The sequence below is a fragment of the Quercus lobata genome, chromosome 7, assembly GCF_001633185.2.
Source record: "Quercus lobata isolate SW786 chromosome 7, ValleyOak3.0 Primary Assembly, whole genome shotgun sequence".
Classification (NCBI taxonomy): domain Eukaryota; kingdom Viridiplantae; phylum Streptophyta; class Magnoliopsida; order Fagales; family Fagaceae; genus Quercus; species Quercus lobata.
In genome coordinates this window covers 7,917,990-7,939,969 of record NC_044910.1, presented here as the reverse complement: position 1 = coordinate 7,939,969, position 21,980 = coordinate 7,917,990, and the positions used below count along the sequence as shown (strand labels likewise).

Sequence of the window (21,980 nt, the reverse complement as noted above, 5' to 3'; positions counted from 1 at the left end):
TGAACATGGTTTGGCCTGACTGCTATGACTACATCCACAATAAAAAGCTGCATGAGAGGCTACATCTTTTAAGTTCTTAGTGTAACAATGAACTCCAATGTAGATTATATATAGTAGCTAACCTTAGATTAACCTTAAGGTTTTAGTACTTACATTACAAATACGATAACTTACTTTGTTTGTTCTACGAGTACGAGCTTACAACGTGCTTGGGTCTCTTAGATCTTAATATTTCTAATATTCTTAAACTGAAGGGGTAAGCTTGAGTTTGGAATGGAAAACCATTACAAAGTTGGATCGAATTGGATGTACAGAAGATTGAGCTTGATATGGAATGGAATGGAATTTACAAAATGGATGTGATCAGTGGTAGCAGAAAACAACATTTGGCCTTGGATGATGGATTCAGGACAACTGCCAACAATGATGACATTGATAAATGTAACCGTTGTGAGTGCAGCGACGACAACAACAAGAATGATGATATCAATTGTGAACAACGTTGTGTTGGTAGCAAGTAATTGAAAATTGGTTCGACGGGGCATATCTAAATCTAACCCTTAGGCCTTAGAGATGCATAAGTTAGCAACCTTTGATGAAACTTGCATGGGTAATATTCTTGAGTATGGTTATAGCACATGGTGAATTATTACGCTAGTGCATATATATATATGGTATGTGGGCCTAAGTCTTGATGCATGGCATGTGTGAGTGCGGATGGTTGGCATACTCTTCTGATGATGCGTGAGGGTGCATGAGGGGTTTTCTGGAGGAGCTTTTGATGGAATTATGAAAAGTTGCGTGAGATCTTTATTTGATTTATGTGGTTGATGGCTCGAAAAGAAACACAAAGGGTGTGGATACTATGTTAGAAAAATTGAGACATGGCTGTGATATACCATGTTAAAACTGTTCTTGGGATTATTCAACAGTTTTGCGCCAATTTCATGCATTATACAGGAAACGAAGACTATTTCTTACATGCATGCATGGCTGCAACCAATAAAATTCGAATGGCCTGTGGACATTGTCTAATTTGAAGTGGACCGTAGCAAATATATTCTCTTGCATTAGTAATCGGATTAAAGTAATTGCATTACTATGTTTCTGGCATAATTAGTAGTACAATTCTTGCTTAGCTGTTTAATTTTCTCACTATTCTTCTATGAACTTGTTACTACATTGCATCTTAGATAAGCTAAAGCTCATGAATTCTATTAGTCTTAACTAGGATTATGTAACATATGCAGTAAAGAAAGCTGTGCCAAATTATATTTATCCTATGGCTTGGAGCATCAATGACGCCCACATATGATGAATTCGTTTATGTGTGTGCAAACTCTATAGTTTCCAGGTGATATATATGTGTATATATCATGTCATCGTATTTATCACAATTAAAGAATATAAATTAAATTATTGACTACTTCATGTCTTCTTCCAAGCCTTTTGTTTTGCTTTTTTTTTTTTTTTTTTTTTTTTTTTTTTTTGAAGGGGGGATGGGGCATCGACTTTTCATTCAGCATGCAACCAAAAAACTATATTTGGTGAGTATTTGTTTTGAGGTAGTTAATGAAACTTTACAGGTAAGAGAAGAAATAATTCCTATTTGAGACCAAGATAGAATTTATATATGAGCTCATACGCTAGAAATCTATTCTTGATCTTTGATTTATATTGATGAAGTAAATTCATTTAGATACATCTAATTGCATGCAACTGAAAAACTATAGCGAGTGTACATTTGTGTTTACAACTGCAATAATGCTACATACAAAAAAAGTTCATAACTCATTTAAATGTCATATTGTGATTAGTACTACATTGAAAAATACTAAAATTACAAAAAATTACACAATTTTTACTACAACTCTCACCACATGACAAGTTATGGTAAAAGTTGTATAATTTTTTGAAGCCCTAGCATTGTTCATGCTACATCACTTTCTCATGAGACCAATTAGTGACTAGGAGTGAGTTTGGGTCGGGTCGGGTAGGATTTATTGTGACCCGAAACCCGACCCGATATTAATTGGGTTTGGCTGTCTGAAACCCAACCCAAACCGAAAAAACGGGTCTATAATCGGGTCAGTTTTCTGGGTCTTGGGTTGGACTCCTCTTTTTTTTTTTTTAACGAGGCAAAATATCTGTATGCCTCAATTTGAGCCATACTATCTCAGCCTCCATAGATGAAATAAAATAAATAAATAAAAAGAAAACTCCAGCAAGCCAAACCCACATACCTTCCTTCCAAGCCATCCAAAGCACCCATTTCACTTCACAACTCAATAGTGCACAAGCAAAAATACAAGCAGTATAACCCAAGAAACACTCAATTCCTCTCTTTTCACATAAACAAACTCCAATTTCATTCCAAACTCACAACTCAAATAAACCCCAAAACTCCAATTCCATTCCGTGCTCCGCCGTATGCGCGATTTCTACATGGAGATCTCTTTCCACTTCGAGAGCTCCATTATTCCCTTCATCAGCAAAATCGCTCCCTCTGACACATAAAGATCTGGAAACGCAATAGTAATCTCCGAGCCGATACTTCTTTGGCCAGTTTCGACGGCCTGAAAATCCAGTGCGTCGATCAGAGCTTCCTCTTCCTCAGCGACGGCGACCAGAGCCACGACATTCCCTCCGGAACTCTCCTAGTCCTCAACCCATGATGATTCTGACAGGTACTCACATCACTTATACTATAAACTAATCACAATTTACCATCTCAACAGTTGTGAAATTTGTTGTGTATCTTAAAGTTATAATTATAACAGTGCATGCTTCTAATAGAAAACTATCATTTATTAACAAAAGAGTGGACATCCACAGCAAATTGATTGGTTTAACTGTTTGTTAAGGGGGAAAAGAGGACAAAAACAAACAAGAATGAACATTTCATTTGCAAACCAATACTTTTTTTGTTCTTTTTATAATCATTTGCAAACTAATACATAATACATTGACACTAAAGATCTATAATTTCTAACAATCATGTAGCCTAAGTTTTTCTTAAAACACAATTATGAAAAACACAAAGATATCACAATAACATCACACACATGAAATGATAATCAAAATGATATAGTTTTGGAGCCCCTGATGATCATGCTAGGTGATTATGTTTAACTCACTTTGTTCATCACACAAAGTATGCCTTGTAGATCTGATCACACTACAAAACACGCGGGTCAGCTTCCCAGATGGCAGCATGGTTGAAGGTCGGCACGGAAGAAGAAGAAGAAATGAGAGGATTAAAAGTAGGCTGTTGTTGTTGTTGATTCACAAACATATTGTCATCAATCAAAGAATCCAGAAATGAAGAGAAGGTATCCTCATTGCAGTTTTCAATATTATCTTCTTCATTTCCTTGTACATAGCCACCTCGCAATCCCATGGTCATTGCACCACCAGAATTATGCCAATTCTGAGTGTTACTAATATCATTCACCACCAGATTTTGATATTGACCCAGTTGGTCATTTGCATCACTTATTTGAATACCACTGACTAGAGGGCTTCCACCAGTTTCTTCTAATAACCCGGGAGACAAATTAGATTTAGGGCTTGGGTTTGAAATTGATGCAGCATGATCATGAGCTATTATTACTTCTGGGGAATTATTAGGGTTAGGGTTGAGTACTAGTGGCTTGTGGGTTCTTGGATCTATTCCTTGGCTGATTAGCTTCTTGCTAAGATGGGTGTTCCAATAGTTTTTTATCTCATTGTCAGTTCGTCCTGGAATTCTTCCAGCTATCAAAGACCACCTGAGAGAGAGAGAAAGAACGACAAATTGGCACAAAAACCTCAAGCTCAAGCTCAAAACTCAAAAACCCAAATGGATAAAGTGATAATAAATAAAAAGTACTAGGTAATTTGGTTGGAGAAGAAAACCCTGAAAGTTAAATGATTGAAGGAGTAAATATGATGTATGATTAATTAGTGGTATTAATTACCTGTTACCAAGTAAGCGGTGAAGGCGAAGAATGAGATCTTCCTCATCAGGAGCAATACGTCCTCTCTTAACAGAAGGACGGAGATAATTCATCCACCGAAGGCGACAGCTCTTGCCACAGCGGAGCAATCCGGCAAGTTTTGGTAGAGTGCGCCACCGTCCTTCACCTTCTCTTTTGATGTAATTTGATAAAATCTTATCTTCCTCAGGAGTCCATGGCCCTCTTTTTATCCCCACTTTGCTACAACATGGTGTCTTGCTCGTCGACCCTCCTCCCGATGATGGGTTCCTCATGATGTTAATATCTCTCTCTCTCTCTCTCTCTCAGCTAGCTTATTGGATTGGTTACTACTGTAGCTACCTAGAGTAGATCTTTCTTTGCTGGGTAATGGATAATGAGAATTTTAGTTTAGGGTTTGATTCAAATATGGTGTTTTATAGGCACACGTATCGATGAAGAAAGCAGACTCAAAATGGAAAGAGAGCAAAGAAACAAACAAAATAAAAGCAAAAAAAGTTAAACACCCAATCAAATTGCAACACCTGGATATAAGCTGCTTTCCAGTTTCCTCCTTTGATGGCATGGGCGGCCCATTCCTGCTTCCTCATTCTCTTTTAGTCAGCTACCCTTTCTTTTTTGACATTTAGTCAGCTATCCCATTCCTATATCAGAGGCCTTTCTTATACCTTATCCGTATGTATTCAACGTGTCATTATTATTAGTATATTATTATTTTTTTGGAAAATGTGAAGTTAAAAAGAAATAAAGGATGAATAATTCTAGAGATAACTGTGTTTGAATTCTATAATTTGTTGATTCGTGCGATTGTAAGTAGTTGATATTTTATGTCTAATATAACCTAGTTATCATTTTAGATAAACAAGTCAATAAATTATAAAATTAGATATGACAATAATTGTGTTAGTAAACCAACCGATAAGAAATAAATGAAAACGGGTGGCATTGGAATATTTTGGAAAATCCGCCACCTTCACTGGGAGGAACGTACAAGACTTCAACGTTAACCCAGTTTGACCAGTAGTGGTCTCTACCTCTCTAAAGCATTGGAGAACAATTTTGGTGCACATCTTTGTGCCAAGCGGGCGGCTAGGGTTGCTTGCTTATTTCTTTTCATTTATTTATATATATTTTTCCCTTGTTTCGAACGATCATGATCACAAATTACTTATATCTTTCTTATGCTTTGAGAAAGGAAATAAACCTCATGCATGAATAACGTATTGTACATGCTCGGTTTTTGTTCTAACCTTATCATATGAGCCAGTCCTACGTTATTACAGTGGAACTGCTTATGTTCAATAGGAGTGGTGCAATTTTTTCACTATCAGAAAAGAATAAGCTATACAAGTTACAACTTATATACTTTCTCAGTTAAAACTTAAAACTCTAACATGGTACATTGAAGTTCCAATACACCTTAATTTATTGAACTGCAAGCTGGGGCTAACCTACTATTCATCCTTGCATATTAAGCTTCATTGAGTCTTATGAGCTCCACTCTGCCAATAAGGCCTCTAGACTAGATATCAGCATTAAATTCTCATTCAGAATATGAACCACCATTTTTAACATTTTCTAGTATTCCTATTTATTATTTATCATTGTTTTTGCAAATAAGATTATCCTCTCATTTGTTTTTAAAATGGATCGATTATCCATTATATGTTGAATATTTTTAAAAAAAAAAATTATAATCTATATATATATATATATATATTAATTGGTAAAATTTAAAAAAGGTTCAATTAAAATTTGAAATTAGAATTCAATTTTGCGTCATGTGTCTAAATTTATGTGGAAACCACACTATAATCATCCACTTAAGTTTGTATCATGAGTTTATTTAAGTTTTTTAATTTTTGTGCCAAGTGAGTTAATGAGTGCAAAATACTAAGAATCTAATATTAAGAATTATAAAATTAAAAGAAAAAATAACATATACTCAATAAAAATCACTACACGACAAAAATCACCACACGTTTTATCTTATTAAAAATTAGAAAAAAAAAATGATCATAAGTAGTATTAAATGTATGTAAGAATTTTAATATGTGACTAATTACGTTTACTTTTAAAAAAAATCATTTGACAAATTTTTTATATTTTTATGATAAAAATTGTGTTTAATTTTAAATGTATTTATACGTATGCATGTGTTACATGCTATTTTTTTAAATAATTTGACTAATTATTAATATTTTATAATAAAAATTGTGTTTAATTTTAAATGCATCTATGGGTTTGCATGGGTTACATACTAGTAAATATATACATAGTTGCATGTCAATTCAACTTAATTATCATCTATATATATATGGCAAAGCTTAGAGAAAGTTCAATTAGAATCCAACTTTATGCGATGTATCTAAATTTATGTGGAGACCATACCATAATTATCCACTTACGTTTGTATCATATGTGAGTTAATGAGTACAAAATACTATATAAAAATCTAATATTTGTTAGGGCATATGTGATTTGATGTTAGGAACATATGTCAATTTAGAATTAGTTAATCTTTTGACAAAACACACTTTACTTGTAATTGGGTAGATCTAAAATGTATTTAATACTTCAAGAAACAAGGTTCAAGTTCAAGTGTTAAAGTCATGCAAGTCCGTCCAAGAAACAAGTGAACAAGTACTGGATTTTAAAACTCGATAGCTAGCATCTATCGAGGTTTAAAAAGCTGCTGAAGCCCAAAACTCGATAGTTAGCTCGATAAATACCCTATCTGTCGAGATTTATGAAAAACAAATTTTCAGTTCTGTTTTGCATCCAATCCGTGTGTATATGTTTGGGCTTTCTTTTCTCATAACCCTAAACATATATAAAGATTATTTTAAGGGCCGTAAAAGGTTACGCAAGTGTGAAGCAAAGTTGTGTTCATGTAAATTCTGACCGGAGACAAAATTTGTCCTAGTTCATCTTTCTATTGAAGAAGCTGCTGTGTTTGTACACCTTAGAGTTTTGTGACCAAGGAACTTCATGATTTTCATCGTGTAATGAATTGAAAAACTTTGCAGCCAATATCTTTCTCAAGTTGGTGATTAAGTCGTGTACTGAGATCCGTGCATCTATTGGTTAGTCACGTACTGGGAGCCGTGCATTGAAAATGAGAGATTGTCACTACAGAACAAGTCCAATTGGGTATAGGGGTAAGGGTTCAACTGTAGGTTGGTATAAGGTACTGAGATTCTTTTACTTGTAACCGTTTGTTTTGATAATAATGGATTTTCGGGAGTGGTGACTTTAAAATCACTTGGTGGGGTTTTTGACTTATAGATTTTCCCCATTCGTAAACAAATTACCATGTCAATTTAATTTCCGCTGCAATTTAGTTAATTGGTGATTTGTTTGTGTTACCACGCATTTTGCATATTAATTAAATTAATTAATTAACTTGGCTAAATCAATTGGTTAATTTATCATAAGGGGTCAATACATTCTTGACCTATCAATATTAACGAATTATAAAATTTAAAAAAAAAAAAAAAAACAACCAATCACATATACTCAATAAAAATTACCACAAAACAAAAATCACCACACGTTTTATCTTATTAAAAATTAGAAAAACAAATTATCATAAGTAGTATTAAATTTAGGTAAGAATTTTAATACATGACTAATTACGTTTACTTTTTTAAAAAAATTTGACTAATTATTTATATTTTTATGATAAAAATTGTATTTAATTTTAAATATATTTATACGTATGCATGTGTTACATGCTTTTTTTTTTTTTTTTTAATAATTTGACTAATTATTAATATTTTATAATAAAAATTATGTTTAATTTTAAATACATCCATGAGTTTGCATGGGTTACATACTAGTGAATATAGAGGTACATACATAGTTGCACGTCAATTCAACTTAATTATCATCTATATATACATGGCAAAGCTTAGAGAAAGTTCAATTAAAATTTGAAATTAGAATCCAACTTTGCGCCATGTGTCTAAATTTATGTAGAGACTGCACCATAATTATCCACTTAAAGTTGTGCCATATGTGAGTTAATGAGTGCAAAATACTAAAAATCTAATATTAATTAATTATAAAATATTTAAAAAAGAAAAACCAATCACATTTACTCAATAAAAATCATCACACAATAAAGATCACCACATATTTTATCTTATTAAAAATTAGAAGAAAAAAAAGATCATAAGTAGTAATAAATTTAGGTAAGAATTTAACATGTGACTAATTATATTTACTTTTAAAAAAAAATAATTTGACTAATTATTTATATTTTTATGATAAAAATTGTGTTTAATTTTAAATGTATTTATACGTATACATGTGTTACATGCTTTCTTTTTCAAAAAATAATTTGACTAATTATTAATATTTTATAATAAAAATTGTGTTTAATTTTAAATGCAACCATTAGTTTGCATGGGTTACATACTAGTGAATATAGAGGTTCATACATAGTTGCACATCAATTCAACTTAATAATCATCTATATATATATATATATATATGGCAAAGCTTAGAGAAAGTTTAATTAGAATCCAACTTTGCGCCATGTCTAAATTTATATGGAGACCACACCATAATTATCTACTTAAGTTTGTGCCATGTGTGAGTTAATGAATACAAAATACTAAAAATCTAATATTAATTGTAGGGCCGGGAAACTTATGATCCAGCCCACGCACTATCCGGGCTCAGGGCCTGTGCCGAGGAGGTAGTGTGCTAAGGACGAGTGATCAAAGGCCGAGGGGTTAAGGGGAACAGCTGAGGACGACCCTGTCCTCGGCACTCCAAGGCTCTGATGAGAAGAGCAACGTCTTAGTGAAGGCAGCCCCCGAATAATCCCCTGAAGGGGATGTGAGTGGAATAGGGCCCACATGGAGGGGCGGTGCAAAATAGGTTCAAGGAAAATACGTCCTCTCCACATTAAATGCACTGGCCAATGTTCTGATCATATTAATGAGAAAAGACGCTTGGACGGTGTAACCTTGATCCTCACGACTAAACAGAAAAGTAAGAGGGGACAACTGATGGGATAGGTACAGGACTAAGTACCTACCTAACCTACAAGTGGATGGCTAGGATCAACCAAGAAGGACTATATAATGTAAAAGTTAGTGTGCAAAGAGGGGGTTGGGAAAAATGGCCAAAAACCAGAACCTCCCAGCCTGCCTCCAGGAGAAAGACTCCTAAGGCGAAGACGACTTAACCATGTATGCATGTCACGTAAACCCACCGTTTAGCGACCAAGGCCTAGCCTTTCAAACCCACGCTCTACAAATGATATTGTTTGGGCCTTTTTACGTGCGAACCCAACACTGTTACAGTCCGCCACGAATCGTGTCCCTACAATTGGCACCGTCTGTGGGGAAGGCTTGTGTCTTGGCACTGGTGGTAGGTTGATACCATCCTTCACATCATTTTCAGTAGTTGGATATAGTGTTTTAGAGTAAAATCCCACTAGGGGCTACGTTTCTTCACTAGGGGCTGCGCTTTGTAGCGTCAATAACACGGATGGTTCCAGGGGCTTGGCCGAGGGGCTGGTCCCTTTAAACCAAGTTCCTAGGCCATAGCCGAGGGGATAATTCCCCCAACTACTTATCAAAACTGAGTTTTGGACAGAACCAAGGCATTGCATGGTCCTCGGACTCAAGCCTATGGGGAAACCAACTACTTGGATGAGAAAACTGAGTTTTGGACAGAATCAAGGCATTGCATGGTCCTCGGACTCAAGCCTACGGGGAAACCAACTACTTGAATGAGAAAACTGAGTTTTGGACAGAACGAAGGCATTGTATGGTCCTCGGACTCAAGCCTATGGGGAAACCAACTACTTGGATGAGAAAACTGAGTTTTGGACAGAACCAAGGCATTGCATGATCCTCGGACTCAAGCCTATGGGGAAACCAACTACTTGGATGAGAAAACTGAGTTTTGGGGACAGAACCAAGGCATTGCATGGTTCTCGGACTCAAGCCTACGGGAAAACCAACTACTTGGATGAGAAAACTGAGTTTTGGACAGAACCAAGACATTGCATGGTCCTCGGAATCAAGCCTATGGGGAAACCAACTACTTGGATGAGAAAACTGAGTTTTGGACAGAACCAAGGCATTGCATGGTCCTCGGACTCAAGCCTATGGGGAAACCAACTACTTGGATGAGAAAACTGAGTTTTGGACAGAACCAAGGCATTGCATGGTCCTCGGACTCAAGCCTATGGGGAAACCAACTACTTGGATGAGAAAACTGAGTTTTGGACAGAACCAAGGCATTGCATGGTCCTCGAACTCAAGCCTACTGGGAAACCAACTACTTGGATGAGAAAACTGAGTTTTGGACAGAACCAAGGCATTGCATGGTCCTCGGACTCAAGCCTATGGGGAAACCAACTACTTGGATGAGAAAACTGAGTTTTGGACAGAACCAAGGCATTGCATGGTCCTCAGACTCAAGCCTATGGGGAAACCAACTACTTGAATGAGAAAACTGCGTTTTGGACAGAACCAAGGTATTGCATGGTCCTCGGACTCAAACCTATGGGGAAACCAACTACTTGGATGGGAAAACTGAGTTTTGGACAGAACCAAGGTATTGTATGGTCCTCGGACTCAAACCTATGGGGAAACCAACTACTTGGATGGGGAAACTGAGTTTTGGACAGAACCAAGGTATTGTATGGTCCTCGGATCAAGCAATATTCATACATGGGGAAAACAACCACTTTCAGGAAACCTGGGCACTAAGTAGGACTTAGTAGCTACATGTGATATCTAAAATGATACCTATATCTTAGTTGAATGAGGGTTAGAAATGAGTCTAAAGGCTCTCCGGGTGCAAATAAGCTAGGGTTTTGAAGCATGATGTTAAATGTATCGCATGCACAAATATTCGTACATGTTAAGATGAATTAGTGCAGGATTCATAAACAATATTAAGTATCAGCGAGGACAATTATCAAGTAACCAGAAGGAAAAAGGAATGAAAAGATTTCATATATACATGTTCAAACGGTTTCAAATTATCAACAGATTAGAAAGTTTTCAAAATAAAAAGAAGCAAGTTGATCGTTAAACTAAAAATAAATACAAAAGCCTAGCCAAGATTTCTACTTTTTTAGTTTTGCGTCGGCTACGTCCTGGGAAGAAGGAACGGGATCAACTTCGACGCCCTGGAGGATAGTCCCTTCTGGGGAAGGCTGAACAGGGTCAGCGTTGGTACTCTGGGAGACCACAGTAAGGGGAACTGCCTGTGGCGGCTGGGCAAGTGTGGCTGGCTCCTCAGTACTAGACACCTGAATGCCAACCACGGGCTCAGTAACCTCTCTAGGTGCCTCAGGATCCATATGCCGAGATATTTCTATCACATCCTGAAGTTCTCCCTCTTTAAGCATCTGGCCAAAAGAACCGCTGACCTGTAAATCTTCCGACGGGGTGACCCCTTCCTCAGGTTGGTCATCCATAGTCACGGAGCTGGTAGAAGTGGCCTCGCGGATGGCAGTAGGGTAGAATATATTCTCCGCCTTCCACAAATCAGATGAAACATCTACCCCAGCTCGCTTCAATGCCTCTTCCCAAACCTGGAAGTAATAAAACCTGCACACTCCAGGAATCTGGGCTTTAAGGATGGCTTGGGTTTCGGTCACCCCCGCATTATAACCATCATCCTCGGCCGTTTCCTTGGCAATCTCTGCCTCGTTTCTGGCAAACTCGGCCTCCTTCTTAGCCCTTAGGGCTTCATCACGGGCGTATTCCGCCACCCCTTTGTCATGCTCGGCCGCGGCCAGTCGCTTATTTAAACCCTCGATCAGATCTTTGGCTATTCGCAACTGATCCTCGGCTTCAAGTACGTGCTTTGTTTGGTCCTCGGCCTGTTTTTGGGCGCTAGTTAGGCCCGCCGAGACGTTATCCCTCTCACAGATAGTTATTGTTAAGTCAGCCTTGACTTTGGCAAGTTCAACCACAGAGGCTTCGAGAGTCTTCGAGGCCGTTATGCACTTCTTGTGTTCGTTCTCGGCCGCCTTATTCCTGTTATTCACCTCTTCCTCCATTCTATAGGTTGCCTGGAGAGCCTGGCAAGGGAGATGAGCGTGTAGTTAGTGACAAACCAGTGGCAAGAGTTAATAAGGTTTTAGGTTTCAAGAAATCTTACCATGCCCAAGTACCTCTTAGTACTGAGGATGACCTCCTGCATCCTCATTTTCCTCAGTTCATCCATGTCATTAGGGAGTAACATGGTTCTCCCTAACGCGTCTACCACGTAGCCATCCTCGCCATCTCCAAGGTCCCTCATGGATGCCGTTTCCAGTAGTGGACCCCCGTGAAGCATTGGGGCAGGAAGCCAGGCACTCGGCAGGGACTGGGCCTCTATCCCCTTTCCCTTGCCTTAGGTGGATTAGGCTTCAGCTTCTTTGCCCTTGCTCTGGTGTCCAATCTTCAGTTGTTTAGTACGCGGGGCCTCCTCCTTCTCCTTGGAAGGTTGGGATTTTCCCCCGTCCATGACTCCCTTACCCTTAGGACTCCTCTTTCTCTTTGGGTCAGTGCCTTCAGGTAGAGGAGGCCGAGCTGGTTGGGAGGAAGCAGGAAGTGCGGGGTGGGGGGATTGTGGCTGTGACTTGGTGGAAGATGACCTGGTCTGGATAGTCAGAGGCCGAGGTGGTGGGGAAGGAGCATTGGGTTGTGGCGTTCCCTGCATATCCCAGGTTAGTCCTCGAGGAGTTCGAGAAGGGGGGTCAGGGGCATTCTCTTGAGTCCCATCTCGGCTTGAGAAGAGGTGCCTACTGACGACAATTCCGCCTCGGACAAGGCTGGGTCACCTAGGTCACCAGAGGGATCCTCGGATTGGAGGGCAAGGTCAAATACCCCAAAACCTTCCTCAGGCCGATCTGGCTCGCCTTCGTCCTCTGCTACTTGATAAGACGAGGAGGGGCCCACCTATGGGGTGTTCTCAGGGACAGCTGGTTCCTGGGAGATTAAAAATCCCGTCTCAACCACGGTAATTTTTGGAAGCCAAGGGCGGCTGGCGCTGATCACGTGCCTTGCGTCCGCAAATGACTTCTGAACAGGGGGGTACCCTAATATCTTGTGAGCAGCTCGGACTTGACCATCTCTGTCATTTACAAAAACTGCTGCTTGCAAAACGGTCTGCAAGTCCGCCCGGTTGACTAAGTGAAAATGCCGTGTGTAGGCATGTGGATCTACAAAAAGACAAACACGTACGCATGGTTAGTTACCGAACAACATTAGATTAGAATGGCGTAAAGGGTCATCCCCTTTCCATTCCCAGTACCCCACCTGGTTCTCCTTCTACTATGGGGCACGGGTCGCCATCGTGCCATTCCCTAGAGACGATAAGGAAATCCTTATTCAGTCCCTTGTTGGAGTCAGGGAGGCACTGGATTAACCGAACCCTTTCGTCCCTCGACTTCATGTAGTAGGTTTTCCCCTTCAATTTTTAGAGGTTATAGCACCAATTCACGTCATGGTGGGTCAGTCTTAACCCCATCTTCTCATTTAAGGCATCCACGCAACCCAGAATCCTAAAAACGTTGTCGGCGCACTGGGTGGGGGCTAAACGGAAGTGCCTGAGGTAACCCCTCGTCACTGGCCCCATAGGGATTCTCATACCTCCCTCTACAAAGGCGAGGACGGGAATTACTACCGCGCCCGTTTTCCTCTTGTAGTGCCATTCCCCCATCTTACAGTGTTTCAGACTTACGTTGGGGGGAATCCTATAATCAACGATGAACTTATTCATCGCCTCTTCAGTATCGACTAATTTCCTCAGTCTTAATTTAGTCATCTTTGTGATTTACTAAACAAACCCAACCCGCGACGGGAAAGAAAAGGGAGCCAAAGAGAAATAAACCTAGAAAAGAAAAAGCACGAGTTAATGGAGGTAGAGAACTTACACAAAAGAAGAAAGACGCTTCAGATAGGCTTTTTGTGCTGGAGATAGACTTGAATTTGGACGAAAATCCAGATGAACCCAGAATATACGCGCTAGAGCTCTTAAGTGCAAAACTGAAGAGACAGATCCGTTCCAAAAAATATCTTATACTTTCTAGGGTAACTGCACAAATTTTCCCACCCATAAAGACCAAGGGATCACGACCGTTCGATTTTCATCATACCGTTGAACGTGGGAAACACAAAACCACCCGTATTTAATGAGGCCACGTTTCGCCTTCCAAGGGCTTTAGGAACGTATCTAGGGCAGATAAAAAGTCTCGGGAACCGATAGGTGACAAGAATGGACAGGCATTAGCAGATATGTGATGTCATCAAAACCCCCCTATCCATCCGAGGAGTCGGATAGTAGGATTTTGAGGGGCTATTGTAGGGCCGGGAAACTTATGATCCGGCCCACGCACTATCCGGGCTCAGGGCCCGTGCCGAGGAGGTAGTGTACTGAGGACGAGTGATCAAAGGCCGAGGGGTTAAGGGGAACAGCTGAGGACGACCCTGTCCTCGGCACTCCAAGGCTCTGATGAGAAGAGCAACGTCTTAGTGAAGGCCTCCCCCGAATAATCCCCTGAAGGGGATGTGAGTGGAATAGGGCCCACATGGAGGGGCGGTGCAAAATAGGTTCAAGGAAAATACGTCCCCTCCACATTAAATGCACTGGCCAATGTTCTGATCATATTAATGAGAAAAGACGCTTGGACGGTGTAACCTTGATCCTCACGACTAAACAGAAAAGTAAGAGGGGACAGCTGATAGGACAGGTACAGGACTAAGTACCTGCCTGACCTACAAGTGGATGGCTAGGATCAACCAAGAAGGACTATATAATGTAAAAGTTAGTGTGCAAAGAGGGGGCTGGGAAAAATGGCCAAAAACCAGAGCCTCCCAGCCCGCCTCCAGGAGAAAGACTCCTAAGGCGAAGATGACTTAACCATGTATGCATGTCACGTAAACCCACCGTTTGGCGACCAAGGCCTAGCATTTCAAACTCACGCTCTACAAATGATATTGTTTGGGCCTTTTTACGTGCGAACCCAACACTGTTACGGTCCGCCACAAATCGTGTCCCTACATTAATGAATTATAAAAATTAAAAAAAAAAAAAAAACAATCATATTTACTCAATAAAAATCACCACACAACAAAGATTACCATACGTTTTATCTTATTAAAAATTAGAAAAAAAATGATCATAAGTAGTATTAAATTTAGATAAGAATTTTAATATGTGACTAATTACGTTTACTTTTAAAAAAAATAATAATTTGACTAATTATTTATATTTTTATGATAAAAATTGTGTTTAATTTTAAATGTATTTATATGCATGCATGCGTTACATGCTATTTTTTTTAATAATTTGACTAATTATTAATATTTTATAATAAAAATTGTGTTTAATTTTAAATGCATCCATGAGTTTACATAGGTTACATACTAGTGAATATAGAGGTATATACATAGTTGCACGTCAATTCAACTTAATTATCATCTATATATATATGGCAAATCTTAGAAAAAGTTCAATTAGAATCCAACTTTGCGTCATGTGTCTAAATTTATGTGAAGACCACACCATAATTATCCACTTAAGTTTATGCCATATGTCCACTTAAGTTTTTTAATCTTTGTGTCAAGTGAGTTAATAAGTACAAAATACTAAGAATATAATATTAATGAATCATAAAAAATAAAATAAAATAAAATAATAAAAAAAACCAATCACATATACTCAATAAAAATCGCCACACAACAAAGATCATCACACGTTTTATTTTATTGAAAATTAGAAAAAAAAATGATCATAAGTAGTATTAAATTCAAGTAAGAATTTTAATATGTAACTGATTAAGTTTACCTTTTTTTTATAAATAATTTCACTACTTATTTATATTTTTATGATAAAAATTGTGTTTAATTTTAAATGTATTTATATGTATGCACTTGTTACTTGCTATTTTTTAATAATTTGAATAATTATTTATATTTTTATAATAATAATTGTGTTTAATTATAAATGTATCCATGCATTTGCATGGGTAACATGCTAGTTTTATTAGTAAGTGTGATTTTAAATCATGTGATTGCTAAAAAATATGCCTCCCTAGCTAAAACAAGGGATAAGCGTAGTAAGTACATGCTTGTCAAAGATACGTGCATCTAAAGAATTTTTAAAGAACAAGTCCCTCACATTGACATAAAAATCTTTTTTTTTTCTATTATTAAAATTTCACTAGTGTTATTCCCCGTGTGATGCACGGCTTAATAGAAAAGTATATATAAATTAAACAATTTATTTCAATAATATAATTAAATTACTTATCTAAAAAAATTAAAATTAAAATGTTGAACTTATAAAGGAGATTTTAAATCTTTGATAGTAAGATTACACACAACTAAGAAAAAATTTAATACACTAAGATGATGATTATATGAGAATAAAAATGATTATTTTAAGAAAGACATAACTAATCATATAATGAATATATGGCAATTTTGGTTAAAGAAAAAGTTATTTAAAAATTAGAAGTAGAGTTAATAGAGAAAAAAAATTATTTACATGGGAATTGAATGGTTGTCCTTAAGAGTGAGAACTATATCTAACCAAGTAAAGAGTTTTAAAAAATAATTGTCTATCAATCTTGACCTTTCTTTTATGGTAAGAGGTCTGGAAAAGCACCCTCATTTATTTGCCGTATCAAATTAATAAATATATATAAAGAAAAAAATAAATATGTAATCAAAGATTTTATAAACAATTCAATTTTGTTCAAGGGGAAAAAAAAAACATGAATCATATAAAACAAAAAAATTAATTTGATTTCTGTTATTTTCTCAACCATTAAAGAAAATTTTCAAATGAACTCTGTTAGGACATAGAATGCAAAACCCCAAAAAAAAAAAAAAAAAATCAAATCAAATTCTTACTTTTTCCTTATCACTCCATTTTCTACTAAAAATTTAGGATTTTAAGTGTGGTTAAATAATAATAATTTACCTTATTTTTCCAAGAGGGTTAGAACAAAAGCTTTGCTTCCTGCATCTTGTTTAGGTTGCATGTGGAAACTTGGATTTAAATTTGGATTTGGATTTGGATTTTAAATTAATAGATTTGAAATGCCTTGATTCCAAATCCATTGAGTTTAGGAGTTATTTCAAATCGAAACATTTTAAAGGTTTAAAATTCTTTGTGGATTTGTCAAATTCAAATCCTTAACATTTTTTAAGCTTCCCAAACAAGATATTTGGATATTAGTCACCCAAATCCAAATCCAAATCCAAATAACCAAATCATGCCATCCAAACACACCATTAGAGTTTTAAAGTGAGTATTGGTTCTTTTTTTTTCCTGGCTATGACTTTATTCATTTTCTTCTTGTCCCCTTTTAAATGAAACGTGTGTATATATATATATATATATATATATATGTGTGTGTGTGTGTGTGTCAACTTCTTATTTCTTCAATTTTAAAGGAGGCAATAGTTAGGTTTATTGAATGTTGTGATCATTGGGTTTGTAGGTCCTAACTGTGCTAGACCCAAATTTTATCAAGTACTACCTTAATTTTTGACATCTAAAATAACCAACCAAAAAAAAAAAGAGGCTGACAGCAACATACATAACATTTAGAAAATGAAAAGAAAAATAAGCATGATAGAAACTAACTCGGGATTCATGCTAGAAGTTAGAATAGGCTTTGGCCTAAGATTTATTCTCTTTACACTAAATGTCCTCCTAGCTTATGTGTTATGATCCTAATGTTTCACATTGCTTAAAGGTAAATTTAAACATATGTGTCGACGCCTCACGGCTGCTCGACCACTCATCATAGCGACACTCGTGCACCTTCCTGTTTGTCTTGGTGCGAGAGTATGGTATGGAGGTGTGTCATACCTTGGTTGTGTGACTGAAATTTGAGTCAATTTTAAGGAAATTACCAAGGGTAAGTGAAATTGCCACCATTCATTGGGTTTTTCTAAGGTATGATTGGTTACCTGACTCTATTTGATTTTATTATCAATCTTAGGCTAAAAAAAAGATCATTTTTCCTAATCTTATGTGGATGGGTAAAAAATCTTGATTTTTGAGTTCGAAAGTCTGGTTACGTGTGGGGAAGGTGTTAGGCACCCTACAATGCATGTAGACAGTCATTTGTTTGGATAAAATCATAATTTAAGGACATTGGCAGTTGAAAACGAGCTATTGGCATTAACTTTCGGGGCTTTAAATGTATTGAGCTTTGAGGTTTGGTTTCAAAATGGGTGTGGTCTCGATCAATGTTTTCCTAGTGCATTTGGGATCGATGCCAAATTTACACAGCAAAAATTCGGCAACATTTCACCTTATTTTCGCGATGGAAATCCGGCAATGCTTCACCTCAAATGCATCACAATGCACAAAATGCTACTCTCACCAAGCATTCGACGTGAAAATATGGCAATGGGGATGCCTCATTTTCACGGAAAAAAATCGGTAGAGTTTTGCGTTTGGTGTGCTATGGTGCATGGGCAGGGTTTTGTGTCTGTGTATATGGTGCATATCGACATGCTCATACTGTGACGAGCCAAAGCCCTCCAAAGCATCAAGCATCTTGATGCATGTTACATACACAAGAAAACCAATGTCACTCAGGTGACTTGGATCAAGACAATCACACTATGATGATCGTGCACACAATATAGCATGAATATGCATCTACAGCAATCGCCTTGAGTGCATACCCACACTACAAGGTCATGAGCACTCGTGATCAATGAGGGTCACCTGCATAACCACAAGAGTCCAACATATAGAGTGCACGATCACCCACACACACGCAAGCATATATATATATATATATATATATATGTATATATATATATACACATACATACATCATGCACAATGCTATCACACTAAGCAGGAAAGTAAAACCAACATTGCCAACATTCCAAGGGAATGGCCCAGCAAGGTATAGGAAATGTAAAATAGACATTGTTATGCCTAGGGAACGCGGCCCAAGTAAAGAGCAAGAAAAAGTAAAGGGTACAAAGAGAGGGGAAACCCTAATACATGCTCTAGAGAAGAGGCTTAAAGAGAGAGAGAAGGAGAAAACCACTCTAGAAGGGCTACGCACCCTAATCTATTGAACATTGCCCCTTGGTGGGCTTGTATCCTCTTGCTTGCATCCTTGCTCTTTTTGCTTGCGCCTAGGAGGTCGTACCCTTGTTCCAAATGTTCATGCTCCATGCATGTACATGCAAAGACAAAAGAAACACTCCAGCAGACAAGCAAAGAAAGAAAAAAAGAGAGATAGGGAGAGCATGCAAAGAACATACTAACAAAGAGAGTCAAACTGGGGCAAATAAAGCATGCTAAGCATATGAAAGGGCAAACAAGCATGTTATCCAACAAAGGAGGGTGTCCTAGGAGGACAAATGTCAATTTGGATCAAGTGTCCATAGTTCCATTGGATTGGAGTATGGATGACACATAGACTCATCCATGAACATGTAGGCAAGCGTGCAAAGATACAAAAGAAGTAAAGAAAGCCAAACGAGTGGCACCAAGCAAGCAAGACAAGCATATAAACATCATACGGAGTGGAGAAAGGTATGTATCAAGCACACTAACACCATGGAGGTGTATCTTGATAACGTCTTAAAATGTGTACTTGTTATATATTTATGTGGATGTTATCTCCTTATTACTATACTTAATTTGTATAATTAAGTCATGATTTGCATTAATCCCTATCATTTATCTTTACATAATTTCTTAAATAAGATATCATTCATTGCATGTAATTTCTTACTTTTAGGAAATCATGTGAAAAAGATGAGTTTACATGAGTTTATGAGAGAATGGAGGCCAAACTAGAATGATGAACTGATTTCCTATATGAACAATAGGAAACAAAATAGTTTTTCCACATAGGTTTGATCCCTTTTAGGTTCTTGCAAATTGTAGCTTTAGTGTCTTCCTGGTTTGTTTTGGCACAAAACTCAAAAGTGAAGCTTGAATAGCATGATAGCTTGATCCTTGGCATTTTATGGATGATTAACTCATGATGATGTTTATTATAAGGGTTTCATTGGGATGCAAGTAGAACTTTATTTTGGCGAGGATGATGCTTGTTCATCAGTGGAATATTACAGCCCCAGGAATGAGGTGGAGGCTCTTAATTCAATCCTTTTGCTTCTTGACATTTCAGTCTCAAGTGGTATGTGCATGCAAATGAATGTCCTGCAAGAACTTCGGGAAGCAATTAGTGGTATGATCCGTGATTTTGGGGACAAAAATAGTGTGAAGACTACAATTTTAGAAAACCACAGCTATGGTAAAGAAGAATGTTTGTTGCAATGGGGTGAAAACAATGGCATAAGGACAAGGTTGCAGATAGCTTGTAAGTCTTCACAATTTTGACTGCTGCTGTTCTTTTTTTCCTTGCTTATTAGGCATGTAAAGATTTTTCCTCCTTTTCTTGGTGTCAGAGGATTTTTTTCCTTTTTCTTTGAGGTGAAGTTGGAAACTCAGGGGGGTGGGAACACTATTTCTTACAATTTTGTAAAGCTATGCATAGAAAAAAGGACACCTAATCTTTATTGTATTGTGCTTCTTGTGCTTCATTCATCATGTAGATGTCGAAGGTGCTGGTGGAGGAGCCATAGCAAGAGAAAATCTAAATGTTGGAGACATTGCTGTGGAGATCCCTGTATCTACTGTCATTTCTAAGGAGCTAATCCGTGAATCCAACATGGTACATTTCAGACTTCCATAAATGATTCCTACTTTGAGTTTGAACTTCTACGAGAGACAAGGAAATGAAAGTTAAATGAAATGAATCTTCATTTGTGTGGGAACATGGATCACATATCTAAAAAACTTGTCACACAGAAAACAATAGATGGGTGATGATTAGTAAGAAAAATGTATTCTTGGCTACATGAATTTCTAATTATCCCTGCAATATGTAGAGAAAATTCCTTGCGGCCATTTATGTTTTACAAAATGAGATATGTGGATGTAAAAGGAAGCCATTTCTAAGTAAACAACTAAACTGATCACTAGGAAATATTCAAAAAACTATTAATTCAGTTAAACAAACTTACATAACATATAAGAGAAGGGTTAAGTGCAATTCCTCACCAGTCACCATATATGGATAAAAAAATCTGTTCACTCTGTGCATCAAAGACACTATTTGAGATGCCCATGAGAGACATGGTTATAAGGTGTCTATGCCAATGGTTAATGGTAGTAGATTAGCATTAAGATGGATTTTGGAACCAGGTATCAAGTACTATGCCAATGCTGTTTTACCTTCACACAAGGTGTCATTTCAGTTTTTTAGGCCCTTCTCATCTCTATGCTTCTGTTTCTACATTGTCAAGTTGGATAATCTCTATAGTGGAGTACATAGTTTATGGTTTATGGTATTAGATTAGCATTAAGATTAGGATTTTGATCATGCATGGTTCTTGTACTGATTCATTTCTCTTCTTCTTCTTCTTCTTCCTTTTTTTTCTCCTTTATCTAGTTAAAATACTAAGTTCCTTTATGTTAATGTGAAAATGTTTACATAAACTTCAAGAATGAAGAATTTATTAACTTGGAAAGCTAATTGAATTTTGTTTTGATATTTGTGTTTTGGCATAATATAAACTTTTTAATATGTGGTTCTTTAAAGTCTATGTGCATGGCTATGAGTTTTTATTTTTTATTTAAAGAGAAAAACCTTATTTTGAGGGTTGGGAGACCCTCAAAAAAATTTTTCCCAACCCTCAAAAAAAGTTTATTGTTCTTTTATCCCTTCTAAATTTTTCAAAGGTTGCTAATCCTCAATAAAGATAAAACATTTGTTTCGAGGGTTATGTAGGCTGTTGAAATTTCAGTTTCAAGGGTCACAAAGGCCGTAGAAATTTTTGTTTCGAGGGAATTTGTTTCAAAGGTCATCAAGGGTTAGTTAAACTCTCAAAACAATATCTTTTGAGGGCTTTTAATACTTTTTTCAAGGGTTTTGACCCTAAAAAAAAAATCAATTTTGTTGTAGTGAAGGTCCTTGCT

At 37.1% G+C, this 21,980-nt stretch overlaps 2 protein-coding genes across 2 annotated transcripts; one reads left to right on the top strand and one right to left on the bottom strand.

Moving 5' to 3' along the window:
- Window positions 1-3,048: 3,048 nt before the first annotated feature.
- Window positions 3,049-4,475, bottom strand: LOC115954232 (transcription repressor MYB5-like). Its single transcript, XM_031072143.1, has 2 exons — window positions 3,960-4,475; window positions 3,049-3,770 (listed from the first exon to the last, which is right to left on the bottom strand). Exons 1-2 carry the CDS (start codon window positions 4,250-4,252, stop codon window positions 3,179-3,181), a joined length of 885 nt encoding a protein of 294 aa, XP_030928003.1. The 5' UTR covers window positions 4,253-4,475; the 3' UTR covers window positions 3,049-3,178.
- A 7,990-nt stretch (window positions 4,476-12,465) lies between these two features.
- Window positions 12,466-20,694, top strand: LOC115951504. The gene is made up of 3 exons (XM_031068687.1): window positions 12,466-12,669; window positions 20,001-20,319; window positions 20,555-20,694. The coding sequence occupies exons 1-3, from the start codon at window positions 12,466-12,468 to the stop codon at window positions 20,692-20,694; spliced, it is 663 nt and encodes a 220-aa protein (XP_030924547.1).
- Window positions 20,695-21,980: the final 1,286 nt, after the last annotated feature.